Source organism: Sus scrofa, chromosome X, assembly GCF_054392235.1.
Source record: "Sus scrofa isolate SSC_HxYL_T2T_F1_AM1 chromosome X, Sscrofa_HxYL_maternal_Yorkshire_Landrace_v2.0, whole genome shotgun sequence".
Classification (NCBI taxonomy): Eukaryota; Metazoa; Chordata; class Mammalia; order Artiodactyla; family Suidae; genus Sus; species Sus scrofa.
Window position 1 is genome coordinate 67,151,954 of NC_139401.1, and position 16,644 is coordinate 67,168,597.

Here is a 16,644-nt window from a genome sequence, read left to right on the forward strand (position 1 = left end):
TTGATGATTATCAACAGAAATTTTATTTCTCATTATTTTGGGGAACAATTGAAGGGTAGATGGAAAGAGGGAAGGAGGGATGCATGCGTGAAAGCAATGCTGTGAGGAGGAAGGGCTGGATTGGGGGAGATGAGAAACATGTACAGGGCATAGGGGCAATTCTCGAGTGGGACATATTGAATGAGGGGGCAGTTATGGGGGCACAAAATTCAAAATTAGCCACAGGGGGGCGAAGTGAACATTGGACCCAGGTTGGTTGGATAAGGGCAAGTTAGTACCATTTGAGGGTTACAGGACCCTGGGGTTCTTCTGTCAGAGTTTCAGGGCTCAGGTTTCAGGTTTCAGGGTGTAACATGGGGGAGCCCAGTAGGGGCTATGCTGACTGCAGGGGGAGCCCCCAGGCCCTTCCCCAAGAGCTCCTCCTTTTGGGGAAATCTCACTGACGTGGCAGAGCCGTTCACTGTAGTCTGGCTGCAGACTCTCGGCCAATCCCTTAGACACACCACTCCAGGCCTAAAGACAGATATCTCCAGGTCAGGGGTCAATTAGGAGCAGGAAGTAAAAGACCCAGGCTCTGTGCCAAGGGAACACGCACAACATCTGCAACCACTGTGATTACAGAAGACACACACACACACACACACACACACACACACTGCTGGGCCCCCAAGACCACTGTTTCCATCTGCCTCCACCAAGCTAGGATCAGTTCTCCCGGGTGTCTGTCTCTGTCTAGCCCCTCCCCCAACCGGTCTGCCTGACTGTTAGTGCAGGCCCCACCCCTCCCCTATGCCCTCCTACTCTGCCTGTCTAGCAGGCAGGCAGTTGGCCGTTGACGAGACCGCAGTCTGCCTATGACAACGTTCTCACCGAAAAGTTCCCATGATATTCAGTAACCAGATCCTCTAGGTTCTTGAGGGTAGGAATTCGGGGCATGGTCCTGAGGGGGCAGAAAGAGGGAGCAGGAGCACATCGGTTATTACCCTCCTCCCAGTTCTCCCATATGGAATGAAGTGATTCTGCATTCTCCATGCCTGCATCCTCCTTGCATCACCATGATCTTTTGGAGAACCCCTCTCACTCCTTACCCTCCCACCCTCTACTCCTGGAGACCCTGTAATAACCCTCCTCTACTATTTCCAGCCACCTCCACCTCACTATTCCGGGATTCCAAAAGCTCACCGTTCCAGCCAGCAATACACACACATGAGGCCGACAATCAGTCCCATGGAGCCAAGCGGGATAAGCACAGCTTCCAATGCAAACAGCAGAGGATTCTCTATGGAAAAGAGGAAGGGAAAAGAGAACTAATATTTATAATGCCCTTACTGTATGCCAGCATTTAGAGCTCCAACTTGGGGCCAGGCACTGTGCTAAACACTTCCTTAATATATACTTAATCCTCACAACTCCTGAGGGGGGCGGGGAGCAACTAGTAACGCCATTTTATGGAGGAGGAGACAGAATCAAAGAGCTGAGTGATGTGCCCAAGGTCAAGGAGGTAAGAAGTGGCAGAGGCAGATTTAGACCCTAGATTTGCCTGGTTCCAAAGCCAGTTTCACCATGCAGGCTTTCTGGACATGCTGCAGGGAAATTTTATGATACGTTCTCTCTCCCCTTTGAGTACCCCCTCAACCTCCTTCTCAATCCACGCCCCCCCCCAACTCTAACAACACACCACCAATCTAGCCCTACACAGAACACCCCTGTCTGGAGCTGAACAGTCAGAGGAGATGGGTCACCAAGTTGGGGGCTTAGGGGTAGAGCCAAAGACATCGGTGCTACAAGGGTTGGGGTACTGGTCTCATGCGTCAGTGGCACAGTGGGCCCATTTTACCCTTTGAAGTGTTGCCCCAGTGGATCGGGTGGCTCCAGTCGCTCCAACGCTGAGCGCTTCCACAGAGCGGGTTATAGCGGCTCCGAACACGGAATGTGTAGAGCTTCTGCGCATCCACACTAGGCAGAGAGAAGCTTTGTCTGTGATCCACTGATTGTTCCTTGGGGAGAAAGAGGGTGAGAGAAAGTTGGGTGTCTATAAAAGAAGGGAGAATTAAAACTGCTGCCCCTCCCACCCCAGGTCATCCTCCGGTTCTTCCCAGTTTCTCCATCCTCTCTTGACTACTCAAGCCTCATCGCTCCCCTCACTGGCTAGAATTGACTGCCTCCTCTCCAGATCCCCTTAAAGGCTCGGCTTTTGTTTACTTGTCTGTCTGCTATTGGTAAGAGTAAGGAAAATTTAATGGTGACGACAGAGAAAGGAGTCCAAGGAGGGGAGAAGGTGGGCAGAGGCACCAGGATGCAGAGAATAGGAGCTGGGAATCAAGCCTTCCTACTGGACTGATTGAATCCTTTATCCCCACTTGCTCAGCCCCAGCTGCTGTTCCCACTCACTCACAGTCCAGCTGCGGTCCCGGTCACTCCGGTATTGCACGAGGTGCTCCAAACAGTGGTCCAAGTATCGGTTGCTCCAGCTGAGTTCTAGCTGGGATTCACTCAGGGTGCGAAGGGTCAGATTCGCCGGCGCCCAGGGGATCACTGGAGATATGTGTGCGTGTGTGGTCATTCCCCTGGCCTAGACAAGTCAGGATCCTGAGGGCAGTGCTCCTGATCCCTCCTCCCGACCCCATTGGATCCCTCACTTCTTCTTTTCTGCCCAAGTACCCTTATGGTGCAAGAATACCACTCTACATACACCAATACCCCCACAATATCCCTTGACCCTCCCCATTTCCAAATTACCCAGATCCTGTAGTTTTAGCGTCTGTGGGTCCTGCCTCCTGGGTTCCCGTGGGTCCTGGAGCTGGACAACAAATGTTTGGTAGAGGCGGATCTCCTCTTTTCCAAACCAACAGCCAGAAGTGATCCCTTCAGAGAATAGATAGTGGCCACACTCCTGGACTTTATCATCATTAGAGGTCTTGTACCTAGAGAAGGATTTCAAGGAAGAATAACAGTGAGGTAAATGTGAATACCACAGATTCCACAGTCCAGCCTCAGCTCCTACGAACTGACTTATGACTTACCCCACGAGAATATAGTGGGAAGCCTGGGATGCTGGCTAACCTCTTTCTTGGTCCTCACACAATCTCTCACATCTAGCCCAGCGCCTCTTCCTCCCTCCCCTGTGCTATATCCCCTCTTCCCTTCTCATACCAGTAGTGCAGAGTTAGGTTGGTAGGCTGGAGCTCAGAGCTGCTGTTCCAAGTGCAATTCATGTACTCAACATTGAACACAAAACACTGAACCTTTGGGAGGGGTAGAGTGGAAACGTTGAGAGTCCCAGGGGGTGTAGAGAGCAGGAGGAAATCTAGGACGGGGAGAAAATGAAGTGGGGGAGGCAAAGGGAAGACATGATGGTCAGAAGAAGAAGCAGCACTAGGCAGGGAACCCTTCCCCTTGCCCTCCCCCCAGTACTCTAAAATTTTGCCCACATCCTTCTAATAGTCCAGTGGCAGGTTCCAGAATTCTATACGACCCCTTCCCACAGCCAGCCTCCCCCGGCTCACCAACCCTACCCCCAACGTCCCAGTTTCCCACCAGCTGTGATGTCTTCATTCCCACTGTGCGTGAGGACCTTCGGGTTCAGTCCCACCCCCAGCAGAGGCAGCTGCAGGAATAAGAGGGATTTGACTGGCAATGGTGGCTTCAACATGGCGCTTACTCCTTGTTTCCTGGGTGTAGACTGTGTCAGGAACCTGGGCCCCTTACCCACTACCCCTCCCCACCCACACATTTCCTTTTGTCATGACTTCCGGTGGAAAGAACCTTAGAAACCAGGGCTTTACAAGAGGGTGTGGCCAATGTATGCTATGACACAGGCTAAATCCTCTGGGAGATTAGGTGTTAATCTAATTTGTAGATGTAACCCCACCACTGTAACCGGTATTAAGCAGAGACGAAAGCTGGGTATCCAATATCGTCACAGGCTCAAAAATCCTCAGACCACCTAGATCCCAGGAAGGATGTGTTCACCACCACCACCATTCCCAACCACCTCTCTTCTAAATTATTTAATCCCATGTAGTGGAGGGTCTGAACCTCCCCCTATCCTATGCTATGCCCCTTCCTTGGCTCAATCACACTGACACCACTATCAAAGCTCTACTGTCTTGGCCAGATGAAACATACAGTCTTGGCTCCTGTGGGCACATCTATAGCTCTTTCCTCTGACCTAATCCAGACCAGAATATCCACCTTTAGCTGTTGTGGGAGCAGCGTCCCTGTTGAGACTGGTGTGGAGGTCTGACTTAGAGGTAGATTCTGCAAATAAAGGAACAATACTAGCTTTAAACTCTTCATCTTCCCCCACATCTGCTTCTCTTCCTGTGTTCCATATCTCAGTTAATGGTATCATCACCCTCTCAGTCATCCAGACTTGAAACCTCAAAGTCATCTTCAATTCCCCCGTCTCTTTCACCCTGAGAATCCAATCAGCTTTACTTGTGTTGTTTCTCCCAGCAATGTCTTCCTTTCCATGGCCACAGCCACTGTGATAAATCAATCTTTCATTCCCTCTAGTCATGATTATTACCGGAACCCACTAACTTGCCTCTCTTTCTAAAGGCCCCCTGCTCTCTAATCCATTTTTCATTCTGTTTCCAGACTTATCTTACCCCCCAAACAGAGAGCTGACTGGAGATACTATTTACAGAAAGAATTTATTTAGTAAACATTTATTGAGACTTTAATATGTGCCAGGAAAAGACAAAAAAACAAAAACAAAAACAAAAAAAGGAGTTCCTGTTGTGGCGCAGTGGTTAACGAATCCGACTAGGAACCATGAGGTTGTGGGTTCGATCCCTGCCCTTGCTCAGTGGGTTAAGGATCCGGCGTCTGCCGTGAGCTGTGGTTTAGTTCGCAGACATGGCTCAGATCCCGCGTTGCTGTGGCTCTGGCGTAGGCTGGTGGCTACAGCTCTGATTAGACCCCTAGCCTGGGAACCTCCATATGCCGCAGGAGCAGCCCTAGAAAAAGCAAAAAGACAAAAAAATATATATATATATACATATATATGTGTGTGTGTGTGTGTGTGTGTGTGTGTGTGTGTATGTATGTATGTCAGGCACTGTGCTTATATTCTATCCACCCTAATTTTCTGTGGGTTAAAATTCCTCAGGGTTACCTCCTCCAATATGTTTTTCTCTCCCCAGTCAAAATTAATTTATCTTCCCATTGTGATTCAATAACATTTTCTTACTGTTACTTTCATTGGTTATTGGCTAGCTTTATAATTTTTATCTATTGTTATTTGTTAACCTGTATTATAACCCTCTTTTCTCTAAAAGGCAATACCATCATAAAAAGAATATCAAGTCAAGGAGTTCCCGTTGTGGCTCAGGAATTAATGAACCCTGCTAGTATCTATGAGGATGCCAGTTCAATCCCTGGCCTCGCTCTCTGGGTTAAGGATCCAGCATTGCTGTGAGCTGTGGCGTAGGTTGCAGACGTGGCTCAGATCTGGTGTGGCTGTGGCTGTGGTGTAGCACAGCTGCAACTTCCATTCGATCGCCAGCCTGGGAACTTCCAGGGATGCGGCCCTTAAAAAAAAAAAAAAAAAAAAAAAAAAAAAAAAAGTCAGGAAAAGTATGATATCACTGGATTTCCCATCGTGGCACAGTGGTTAACGAATCCGACTAGGAACCATGAGGTTGCGGGTTCGATCCCTGCCCTTGCTCAGTGGGTTAACGATCCAGCGTTGCCGTGAGCTGTAGAGCAGGTCGCGGACGCGGCTCGGATCCCGCGTTGCTGTGGCTCTGGCGTAGGTCGGCGGCTACAGCTCCGATTCAACGCCTAGCCTGGGAACCTCCATATGCCGCGGGAAGCGGCCTAGAAAAGACAAAAAAAAAAAAAAAAAGTATGATATCACTCATATGTGGAACCTGAAAAATGCAACAAACTAGTGAATGTAACAAAAAAGCAGATTCACAGATACAAAGAACCAACTAGGGGTTACACTGGGAGAAGCGAGAAGGGGGAAGGACAGTTTAGGTGTAGGAGACTATAAGATACAAACTATCACGTATAAAATGAGCTAAAAAGATATATTGTATAACATGAGGAATGTAGCCAATATTTTATAATTATGAATGGAGTATAACCTTTAGAAAATACGAACCACTATACTGTGCACCCGTAACTTATGCAATATTGTACACCAAATATACTTCAATTTAAAAAAGCAGGGGGAGTTCTTAGTGGGTTATAAACCTGACATACTAGTATCCATGAGGATTCGGGTTCCATCCCGGGCCTCACTTAGTGGGTTAAGGATCCTGTTGCAGTGGCTGTGGCTGTGGCAGGCAGCTGCAGCTCGGATTTGACCCTTAGTCTGGGAACCTCCATATGCTGAAGGTGCGGCCCTACAAAAAGCAAATAAAATTAAATTAAAAAGCAGGTAAAAAAATAGAATAGCCAATGATATGATATACCACTTAAAGAAGAGTCAAGGAAAAAAACCCTAGTCTCAGCTCTGTTATTCAGTAGCTATATAAACCAACTCCCACTCCTTGAGAATCAGCTTCCTCATCTACAAAATGGAGACAATAATAATCCCTAACACATGGGGCTTTTGTGGATTAAAAGAGATAATGTCTGAAAAGCATCTGATACTTAATAGGTGCCTCTTTCTATAGAGCAAGCGTTCTTAACCTGGAGTTCCTGAATCTTCGGAGTATATATGGATGAACTTCGTGGAGGGGTGTGTGTGTAAGAATCTCCGTGGAAAGTGTCTAACGTTTTGTATATCTCTACGTGCTTTTTTTTTTTTTTTTTTTTTCTGGGAAGAAGGGCCGTAGCTTCCACCGCATTTTAAAGGGACTTTGAATCAGAAGAGGTTAAGAACCTCAGTGCTAGACCATAGGGACCTTGAGGGATTAGAGCCGACCTTTGTGTGTGTGTGTGGGGGGGGGGGGGTTAATATGTGTTTCCTTATGCATACATCGTTTCTAATCTTCACAACAGTCCCTTGAAGGAAGTGTTTGTTAGTACACCCATTTTTCAGATGCGGAACCTGAGAAATGAAGAAGCAGTTTGGAAAAGGCAGAGTTCCCAACAAACGCACAGACGATCAAGCACTTATTTATTCTAGGCCGGGAACGGAGGGAGGTGCTGGGAACGCAATTCTAACCGGAGCTCGGTGCGGTGGCCGCCTCCCGCCTCGCGGGTTCGCATCCCCAGTCCAGCACAGGGTTAGCGAATGTCGCAAAGATCTTGACTGAGTGAAGTCGATCTGCGGCCGCCGGGGCAGAAAAAGCTCCCCCGGCGCCGAGCTCCGCCCCACGCCGGGTGGGCCCCGCCCCCGTTCCCCCCCCTACCCCGCGGTCGGTATTGTCCGACGGTTCCCGGCGTCCCTCGGTTTACCTCGGTAGTTTCCGGCAATGATCGAGAGTTTCTAACGTGCCCCCTTGTTGTCTCTCGGCTGCCGTCCTCGCCTCCGCTGCCCCCCTTTTCGGCTCCCTCTCCCCCTCCCCCAGCGGCCGGGCCCGGCTGGCGCCTCTGGCGCTACGGGCTGGGCAAGATGGCGGCCTTCGGGATCTTGAGCTACGAACACCGGCCCCTGAAGCGGCCGCGGCTGGGGCCTCCGGATGTGTACCCTCAAGATCCCAAACAGAAGGAGGTACGTTCAAAAATCCGGGCTCCCCAGGGGCCGGGGGCCAGCGATCGGCAGAAGAGGAAGCACTGAAAGCTTGGCGGGGGGGGGGGGGGGGCGGGGCGGTTCGCCGGGAGCGAAAGTCCCGAAAGGGGGAAGAGTAAAGTGGGCTGGCGTAGGAGAGTAGGATCTGGTGGGGGTGGGGGGTGGTTCCTGGGTGCCAGCTGGGAGTGATATCGGGGCCACGCTGGAGGCGCCCCCCTCTACACACACACACCTCAGAAAGTTGTCTGAGGCAGCTGGGTGAGCAACGGCTGCTCTGCTTCCAAGCTCGCAGGGGAAGAGTGCTGTTGAGTGAGCTCTGGGGGATTGGGAATCTTAGTGACTGTGGGGGTGAGGGTGGGGTCCAAATGAATGTTAGGGCCTAGCTTTAAATAACAATCTGTTCTACTCCGAATCCTCCTCCTCCCTTCCCCCCTCCCCATGTTCCCTTCTCTTCTGCCCTCTCCCACCACCAACCTTCCCCCCCCCCCCCGTGGCGGGGGGCTAACATGTCGTTTTCCCGCTTTAGGATGAACTGACAGCCTTGAATGTAAAACAAGGTTTCAATAACCAGCCCGCTGTCTCTGGGGATGAACATGGCAGTGCCAAGAACGTCAACTTCAATCCTGCCAAGGTGAGACAACCCTGCCAAGCTGAAGGAAAAGGCTGGAAGAATTTGAGAAGGCGCAAAGGCCCTGGGTTGGGAAGACTTAAAGGGACCACCTAAATGGCTGAGTTTTCCTTCATAACCTCATGCTACCACATTGGCATTTGCCTATCAAAGGCACAACCACCTCTCTACCCCTTCTTCCCACCCTGAGGTGTAGTTTTCTTCCCTCAGATCAGTTCCAACTTCAGCAGCATTATTGCAGAGAAGTTACGTTGTAACACCCTCCCTGACACTGGTCGCAGGAAGCCCCAAGTGAACCAGAAGGACAACTTCTGGCTGGTGACTGCACGATCCCAGAGTGCCATTAACACCTGGTTCACTGACCTGGCTGGCACCAAGCCACTCACACAACTAGCCAAAAAGGTGAGATACCATTTCTTGTTCTTCAAGCCAGGGAGTGGAGTGTGGGTACCAAGCACCCTCCGATTCCCAGATTAAGCTACATGAATGCCAGCTCATGGGGGTAATGGAGGTCTCACTATTTGTGATGTCCGTCCAGGTCCCCATTTTCAGTAAGAAGGAAGAAGTGTTTGGGTACTTAGCCAAATACACAGTGCCTGTGATGCGGGCAGCCTGGCTCATTAAGATGACCTGTGCCTACTATGCAGCAATCTCGGAGAACAAGGTTAAGAAGAGAAATGTCGTTGACCCCTTCACGGGTGAGTAAGTCCTCTAACACCAGGGGTCCCACCACTGATCACTTCAAGCAGTGGTAGAGAGACCCTTGAGATTATTCTCCTTCCTCATCTATATTCCTTGCTTCTGCTTGTATCTTGCATTCACTCCATTAGTAAACATCGAGTATCTTGAGTACCTTCTCCGTGCATGTACTGGGCTATAAAGATAACCACTACTTAATCCCTGCCTTTAGGATGCTTAGAGTCTAGTAGGGATGCCAAGGCATATGTACAGATCCCGTGATTAAATATAGAACATAATGTCAAAAGTGGAGGCAAGGAGTTCCCTAGTGGTGCAGCAGGTTAAGGATCCAGCATTGTCACTGCCATGGCACAGGTTCCATCCCTGGCCGGGAAACGTCTGCATGCTGCGAGCACAGCCAAAATTTTTAAAAATATGTAAATTAATTAATAAATAAAAATATGTAAGTTAATAAAATAAACATAAAAAATGGAGGCAGAAGGTTTCTTTGAGACTCAGTGAACAGAAAGATTACTTTCTTTTGGAGACACCTGGAAAGGCTTTAGGAAGGTGGCATTTGACTAGAGCCTAAGGGGCTGAATAGGATTTAGAAGTATGGTGACTGTGGACGGGAGCAGGGGACAAGATGTTCTAAGCAGAGGGACAGTATAAAATAGCCGTTTTCCCATCTTTCCCCTAGAGTGGACTCAGATCATCACCAAGTACTTATGGGAGCAGCTGCAAAAGATGGCTGAATACTACCGGCCAGGGCCTGCCGGAAGTGGGGGCTGTGGTCCCACTGTAGGGCCCTTGCCCCATGATGTAGAGGTGGCGATCTGGCAGTGGGACTACAACGAGAAGCTGGCCATGTTCATGTTTCAGGTAGGAAGGAGAGCTTGTTATAGGGCGTGGGATTGAGCCTGATCTCACACTCTGCCAGCATAGAACAGAATCGGCCTGCCACCTTGCCCCACTTGTGTGGTTCTCTTCATCCTTTCATTTACTTTCTCTGCCTCATCTTGAATAGTCCCTAGGCAAAGCTAATCCTCTTCCCACCCCTGGTGCCCACAGGACGGAATGCTGGACAGACATGAGTTCCTGACCTGGGTACTTGAGTGCTTTGAGAAAATCCGCCCTGGAGAGGATGAATTGCTTAAACTGCTGCTGCCCCTGCTGCTTCGAGTAAGGCCTAGGATTTGGCCAGGGGGTAGGGGTGGGGGAGCATCTAGGGAGGATGTGAGGAGGAGTAAGACGTGAGAGCAGTGTCTCTTGGAAAGAACTGGGGGGTTTTGATCGTCATGTCTTCACAGTACTCCGGGGAATTTGTTCAGTCTGCATACCTCTCCCGCCGCCTTGCCTACTTCTGTACCCGGAGACTGGCCCTGCAGCTGGATGGTGTGAGCAGTCACTCGTCTCATGTGATGTCTGCTCAGTCAACAAGCACACTACCCACCACCCCTGCTCCTCAGCCCCCAACTAGCAGCACACCCTCTACACCCTTTAGTGACCTGCTTATGTGTCCTCAGCACCGACCCCTGGTTTTTGGCCTCAGCTGTATCCTTCAGGTAGGTACTCGGTGGGCCTATGGAAGTATTAAGAGACCTCTTGAGAAGAATTAGGTGCCTGTCCTGGAAAATAGGGGGATTCTAAATTGGAGGTGAGAGTAGGCACTGAGTACTTGCTTGGAAATTGTTGGCTGCTCATTCATGGGGCGATAGTTCCTTTTCAGGTAGTTCCCTTCCAGGTCTACATAGTAGGCCCAAAGCCTTTGGAGGAGAGTGGATGAGGGGAGGGGCTCAGAGATGGAGTGATGCCACCCTAGGGACTCAGAATAACTTTGGATTGGAAATCGAAGCATTGGGTCTTATGATGGGCTTCTGGAAAGGTAGCCATGGTAACCGAGTTTGACTTAGCTGTTCCTGTCTGGCAGACCATCCTCCTGTGTTGTCCTAGTGCCCTGGTTTGGCACTACTCGCTGACTGATAGCCGAATCAAGACTGGCTCACCACTCGATCACCTGCCTATTGCCCCCTCCAACCTGCCCATGCCAGAGGGCAACAGTGCCTTCACTCAGCAGGTAAGTTGGACCAGTAGCCTGCTTACCGCAGGTTTGGATATAGAGGCTGAAGTTACTCTTTCAGAACTAGTGACTTGGAGCCTACTACTATGCTTTTAGCCTGGAGCCCTAGCCTTTTTGTATGCTTTGCTCCATCCTTAAAACCTTCCTTTTGGCAGGTCCGTGCAAAGTTGCGGGAGATCGAGCAGCAGATCAAGGAGCGAGGACAGGCCGTTGAGGTTCGCTGGTCTTTTGATAAGTGCCAGGAAGCTACTGCAGGTGGGTGCCAGAGGACAGGCAGTAAGAAGGGTGTTTGAGGAAAGGGTGGGGATGGTAATGACATATAGATCTGAGAGTCAGAGTAAGCCTCTGGTTAAGTCCCCTTTACCGCTTTTCCTCTTTAGGCTTCACCATTGGACGGGTGCTCCATACTTTGGAAGTGCTGGACAGCCATAGTTTTGAGCGCTCTGACTTCAGCAACTCTCTTGACTCCCTCTGTAACCGAATTTTTGGATTGGGGCCCAGCAAGGATGGACACGAGGTAATAAGCAAGACGGGGAAGAGGAGGGAAAAACAGCAAGAGCACCAGTACATTTGACGGGAAGGAGGGGTGAGGCACTAAAACTAGAGGATGTCTGAAGAGACAGATGGTCTTACTGGGCCTAGAATGTTTTAAGATGGGGCCCAATCGCTGGGAAATTGGAACTCAGTTTTTTGTCCCCAACTCTGCCTTACTCACCTCCGTCTTCCTTTGGTCTCCAGATCTCCTCAGATGATGATGCTGTGGTATCATTACTGTGTGAATGGGCTGTCAGCTGCAAGCGTTCTGGTCGGCATCGCGCTATGGTGGTAGCCAAGCTGCTGGAGAAGAGACAGGCAGAGATCGAGGCTGAGGTTAGGGGGCCCGGCAGGGAGTGGCAGCTGGGCCTGGAGCCAGATTGAGCTGATAGTGGGACCAATGTTGAAGGTGTGAGAGTAAGAAGTGGTTAGAGAACGTACAGGGAAAGTGGAGGACATGAGGCAAAAATAGAAATGAGTGGATCAGTGTCAGAGTTAGAGAAGTGATCAAGGCTGCAGTTGGAGGCGCTAAAGAAAATAGGAGTCAAGGAGTTCTCATCGTGGCTCAGTGCTAAGGCACCCGACTCGTGTCCATGAGGACTTGGGTTCCATCCCTGGCCTCACTCAGTGGGTTAAGAATCTGGCGTTGCCGTGAGCTGTGGTGTGGGTCACAGACACGGCTTGGATCCTGCGTTGCTGTGGCTGTGGTGTGGGCTGGCGGCTACAGCTCCGATTAGATGCCTAGCCTGGAAACCTCCATATGCCACAGGTGTAGCCCTAAAAAGACTAAAAACAAAGAAAGAAAAGAAAATGGGAGTCAACAGGGGGACGTGGAGATAGGCAGTTGTTCAAGGATTGTACGTGGATGAGTGAAGAAACAGATAAAACCCAGCCCTATGGTTTGTCCTCTCATTTTATAGCGTTGTGGAGAATCAGAAGCCGCAGATGAGAAGGGTTCCATTGCCTCTGGCTCCCTTTCTGCACCCAGTGCTCCCATTTTCCAGGATGTCCTCCTGCAGTTTCTGGACACACAGGCTCCCATGCTGAGTATGGACCCCTGCTACTTTCTGGTTACCTCTGCCTAGACTCCCTTACCCACCCCTGTCATCAGAAAGCATAATGAAAGGCCTTCTGAGATATAATCTTAGCTTGAGCTCTATGCAGAATGTCTTTGGACATAATTCTAGTCTTTGATCATCTTACAGTTTAACAGAGTAGAGAAATAAAGAGTAGAATAAAAACAAGTGCTTAGGATCGGAGCGTTTTCATGTATAAATAGCAGAAATGCTGTGTTCCTTTATTAGATGGGGGGGCAGGAGGTAGGATAACCAAGCATACTTTGTCCCTCAACAGTTTGGGGGGCGTTGGGGGGTTTTGAGTCATTCCTATTCCTGCCTATTTCAGGTACCCTAGGAGCATCTTACCTTAGATGTGTCCCTCTCGCTTTCTGCCCATGTCTTCCATGCTCCCTTACTCATCTTTTCTCATTCCCTCCCTCCAGCGGACCCCCGAAGTGAGAGTGAGCGGGTGGAATTCTTTAACTTGGTACTGCTCTTCTGTGAACTGATTCGACACGATGTTTTCTCCCACAACATGTACACTTGCACCCTCATCTCCCGAGGGGACCTTGCCTTTGGAGCCCCTGGTCCCCGGCCTCCCTCTCCCTTTGATGACCCTGCTGATGACCCTGAGCGCAAGGAGGCTGAGGGCAGCAGCAGCAGCAAGCTGGAGGTGAGCTGGCTTTTCCTCACCCTAGATTGTTTCTTCCTGTACAGTCCCCTCTTCCTGGCTCCTGAAGTAATCTGAGGATCCTTTACCCAGTGATGAGGGTAGGATTTGCTTAGCGCTTCATAGTTTATTTACCAAGCACTCTCACATCATTTTATTATTATTATTATTATTATTTGATCCTCACAACTGCCTCGTTGAGGTATTGTTATCATTTTTTTGTCTTTTTTTTTTTTAGGGCCACACCCAAAGCATACGGAGGTTCCCAGGCTAGGGGTCAAATCAGAGCTACAGCTGCTGGCCTAGGCCACAGCCACAGCACCACGGGATCCAAGCTGCGTCTGTGACCTACACCACAGCTCATGGCAACACTGGATCCTTAACCCACCAAGCAAGGCCAGGGATCGAACCTGCATCCTTATGGATACTAGCTGGGTTTGTTACTGCTGAGCTACAACGGGAACTCCTGTTATTCTCATTTTAAAGCTGAATGAGTAAATCAACTGTAATGGAAAAAATAAAAATCATAAAATAAAAAAAGTAAAATAACGCTAAATGAAACCAAGGCCTATGGGGGCTAAGTGATCAGTCAAGGCTTGGATGTGGATCTTGTGCTCTTCCCAGTATGGTGTCCTGTCTCCAACTTCTGAGTCGACTTTTCTGGATGGTGGGGAGCAGCTCCTTGGGGCTAATGCGACTCTGCTTCTGTTCTCTGCCCTCAGGATCCAGGGCTCTCAGAGTCTATGGATATCGACCATAACTCCAGTGTGATCTTTGAGGACATGGAGAAGCCTGATTTCTCAGTAAGTTATATCCTGGTGTGGAAGAATCCAGCTCCCAGACACCTCCCACTGTGCCACTTTGGGGAGTTTCTTTATGCCCCCTCTTCCGTTTTGTCTTCCTCTAACCGTTCTGCCCTTTCGCCTTTCTCGTAGTTGTTCTCCCCTACTATGCCCTGTGAGGGGAAGGGCAGTCCGTCCCCTGAGAAACCAGATGTTGAGAAGGAGGTGAAGCCCCCACCCAAGGAGAAGCTAGAAGGGACCCTTGGGGTTCTTTATGACCAGCCACGGCATGTGCAATATGCCACGCACTTTCCCATCCCCCAGGTACCGTTCCCCACCACTTTGTGACCCTCTGTTCTGAGCCCAGGTTTCTGTCCAAGGACTGTGCCATGGGGTTGGAGCTGTTCTTGAGGGTGTGGTATGCTGGGCAGGGCTTGAGCACTGGGATGCTGAGGGGCGTGGAGCATGCTTTTTAAGAGGAGGGAGAGCAGTTCGTGCCGGAGTCTGATGGTGCCGCTGGGATGCAGGAGGAGTCATGCAGCCATGAGTGCAACCAGCGGTTGGTCGTACTGTTTGGGGTGGGAAAGCAGCGAGATGATGCCCGCCATGCCATCAAGAAAATTACCAAGGATATCCTGAAAGTTCTGAACCGCAAGGGGACAGCGGAAACTGGTGGGTTTGAGGTGCCTTAAACAGATCTCCCCCAAAGAGTGCCCTAGTCAGTCTCCCCTTCCCCAGCATAGGGAACTCCCAGTCATGTCCCGATGTCCTGTCTCTTGGAGTCTCCTGAGAGCTCTAGTCCTTTTGAAACTTCCCCCCTCATTCCCCCCCTCTGCAGACCAGCTTGCTCCTATTGTGCCTCTGAATCCTGGAGACCTGACATTCTTAGGTACCTCACAGTAAGCCCCATACTGCCCGCCCTCCCTCTCCCTTCCCTCCCTCAACCTAGCACCTCCCTGTACGTATTCCTCTAAGGTCCACATAGTCTGTGGTCCTCCAAACCTGTGCTTCACTGTCCCCTTCCCTTCAGCCCTCCCCCACCCCTTCCTTGAGCCTCCCTTCACCTCTTCCCTCTTCCTTCCTTCCCTCTCTCCCACCCTCCCGTCCTTCCCCTTTCCCTCCCCACCCATAGCCTTCTCTCCGTACCCCCCTCCCCACTCCCAGTCACCTAGTTACATCCCCTGTCCTGACTGGTCCTCTTCAACTGTCCCCTCAGGTGGGGAGGATGGGCAGAAGCGGCGACGCAACCGGCCTGAAGCCTTCCCCACTGCCGAGGATATCTTTGCTAAGTTCCAGCACCTTTCGCATTATGATCAACACCAGGTCACAGCTCAGGTGGGCCTAAGTCCAGTCCCCTCCCCATGTTCTGGCATCCTGTCCCGTCTTCCTTTCCTTCTGATCTTTTTTTCCACCCCCAAGCAGACTAAGCCTCCCGGTCGCATCCCTGTCTACTAGCATCCTTTTCCTGCTTCCCTGGTTCTTCCCACTTGGCTCCACTCCCATCTCACTCCCACTGCCCTTAGGTCTCCCGGAATGTTCTGGAGCAGATCACAAGCTTTGCCCTTGGCATGTCGTACCACTTGCCTCTGGTGCAGCATGTGCAGTTCATCTTCGACCTCATGGAATATTCACTCAGCATCAGTGGCCTCATCGACTTTGCCATTCAGGTGGGGAAGTTGGGGGGATGGGGGCGGAGGAAGGAGTTTGTGCTGTACAGGGTCAGAGGAACAAGAGCAGAGGCTCAAGCCAGTGTCCCAGGCGATTTGGAGGGACTGGAAGACTAGCATGGGGGGAGTGGCCCATGGCCCCTGAGATAAGCCAGCAGGAATAGAGACTCAAGTGCTCCCTGGGGAGGCCCGAGAGACAGATTAGAGCACTGGGCACAGATTGTCCTCCCACTGTGGAGTTCAGAGGATTGCATCCTGGGGACTGGTTAGGTTATTGCTGTGGGAGTTCCTCTTGTGGTTCAGCAGAAGTGACTCTGACCAGCATCCATGAGGACGCAGGTTCGATCCCTGGCTTCGCTCAGTGGGTTAAGGATCTGGCGTTTCCATGAGCTGTGGTGTAGATCGCAGATGCGGCTCAGATCTGGCATTGCTGTGGCTGTGGTGTAGGCCGGCAGCTGTAGCTCCGACTCGACCCCTAGCCTGGGAACCTCCATACGCCACGGGTGCAGCCCTATTAAAAAAAAAAAAAAAAAAAAAAAAAAGGACTTCCCGTTGTGGCTCAGTGGTTAACGAATCCAACTAGGAACCATGAGGACACGGGTTCGGTCCCTGGCCTTGCTCAGTGGGTTAAGGATCCAGCGTTGCCATGAGCTGTGGCATAGGTTGCAGACGTGGCTCGGATCCCGCATTGCTGTGGCTCTGGTTAGGCCGGTGGCTACAGCTCCGATTAGACCCCTAGCCTGGAAACCTCCGTATGCCGCGGGAGTGGCCCTAGAAAAGGCAAATAGACAAAAAAAAAAAAAAAAAGATATTTTAGCTTGTGTCACTAATAAAGGACGGTGACATATGCTCCAGGGCCCTTCCATGCTGAGGCAGCTCCAGTAGTAAGGGGCTCCAGTTTTCTCACAGAAAGG

At 50.6% G+C, this 16,644-nt stretch overlaps 2 protein-coding genes across 53 annotated transcripts in view; one reads left to right on the forward strand and one right to left on the reverse strand.

Moving 5' to 3' along the window:
- On the reverse strand, positions 1–7,686 carry IL2RG (interleukin 2 receptor subunit gamma). 3 transcript variants are annotated; one of them, XM_085006313.1, is made up of 10 exons: positions 7,360–7,686; positions 4,195–4,260; positions 3,538–3,607; positions 3,154–3,307; positions 2,740–2,924; positions 2,396–2,535; positions 1,838–1,997; positions 1,183–1,279; positions 871–940; positions 1–513 (listed from the first exon to the last, which is right to left on the reverse strand). In XM_085006313.1, exons 4-10 carry the CDS (start codon positions 3,213–3,215, stop codon positions 328–330), a joined length of 900 nt encoding a protein of 299 aa, XP_084862439.1. In that variant the 5' UTR covers positions 3,216–3,307; positions 3,538–3,607; positions 4,195–4,260; positions 7,360–7,686; the 3' UTR covers positions 1–327.
- The window catches only part of MED12 (mediator complex subunit 12), a 23,318-nt gene continuing 14,164 nt past the window's right edge, over positions 7,491–16,644 (forward strand). For 30 of the 50 annotated variants that reach the window (XM_085008340.1, XM_085008342.1, XM_085008370.1 and 27 more), the window contains exons 1-19: positions 7,491–7,615; positions 8,160–8,264; positions 8,472–8,663; positions 8,800–8,959; positions 9,640–9,821; positions 10,011–10,121; positions 10,250–10,504; positions 10,870–11,016; positions 11,175–11,274; positions 11,400–11,536; positions 11,758–11,889; positions 12,474–12,600; positions 13,055–13,284; positions 14,004–14,084; positions 14,217–14,387; positions 14,591–14,735; positions 14,902–14,952; positions 15,280–15,398; positions 15,587–15,730. In XM_085008340.1, the coding sequence (XP_084864466.1) occupies positions 7,517–7,615; positions 8,160–8,264; positions 8,472–8,663; positions 8,800–8,959; positions 9,640–9,821; positions 10,011–10,121; positions 10,250–10,504; positions 10,870–11,016; positions 11,175–11,274; positions 11,400–11,536; positions 11,758–11,889; positions 12,474–12,600; positions 13,055–13,284; positions 14,004–14,084; positions 14,217–14,387; positions 14,591–14,735; positions 14,902–14,952; positions 15,280–15,398; positions 15,587–15,730 (2,688 nt within the window). In that variant the 5' untranslated portion in view covers positions 7,491–7,516. The remainder of the gene's footprint in view (positions 7,616–8,159; positions 8,265–8,471; positions 8,664–8,799; positions 8,960–9,639; positions 9,822–10,010; positions 10,122–10,249; positions 10,505–10,869; positions 11,017–11,174; positions 11,275–11,399; positions 11,537–11,757; positions 11,890–12,473; positions 12,601–13,054; positions 13,285–14,003; positions 14,085–14,216; positions 14,388–14,590; positions 14,736–14,901; positions 14,953–15,279; positions 15,399–15,586; positions 15,731–16,644) is intronic. The other 20 variants (XM_085008358.1, XM_085008360.1, XM_085008386.1 and 17 more) reach the window with 1 other exon arrangement.

Bases quoted from the DNA above. Each gene is read 5' to 3' on its own strand.
- IL2RG (XM_021079497.2), bottom strand. From the start codon at position 3,215: ATGAATTGCACTTGGAACAGCAGCTCTGAGCTCCAGCCTACCAACCTA. The intron at 2,925-3,153 runs GTATGAGAAGGG...ATCCTTCTCTAG, and splicing joins AACCTAACTCTGCACTACTG to GTACAAGACCTCTAATGATG. The intron at 941-1,182 runs GTGAGCTTTTGG...CTGCCCCCTCAG, and splicing joins GTGTATTGCTGGCTGGAACG to GACCATGCCCCGAATTCCTA.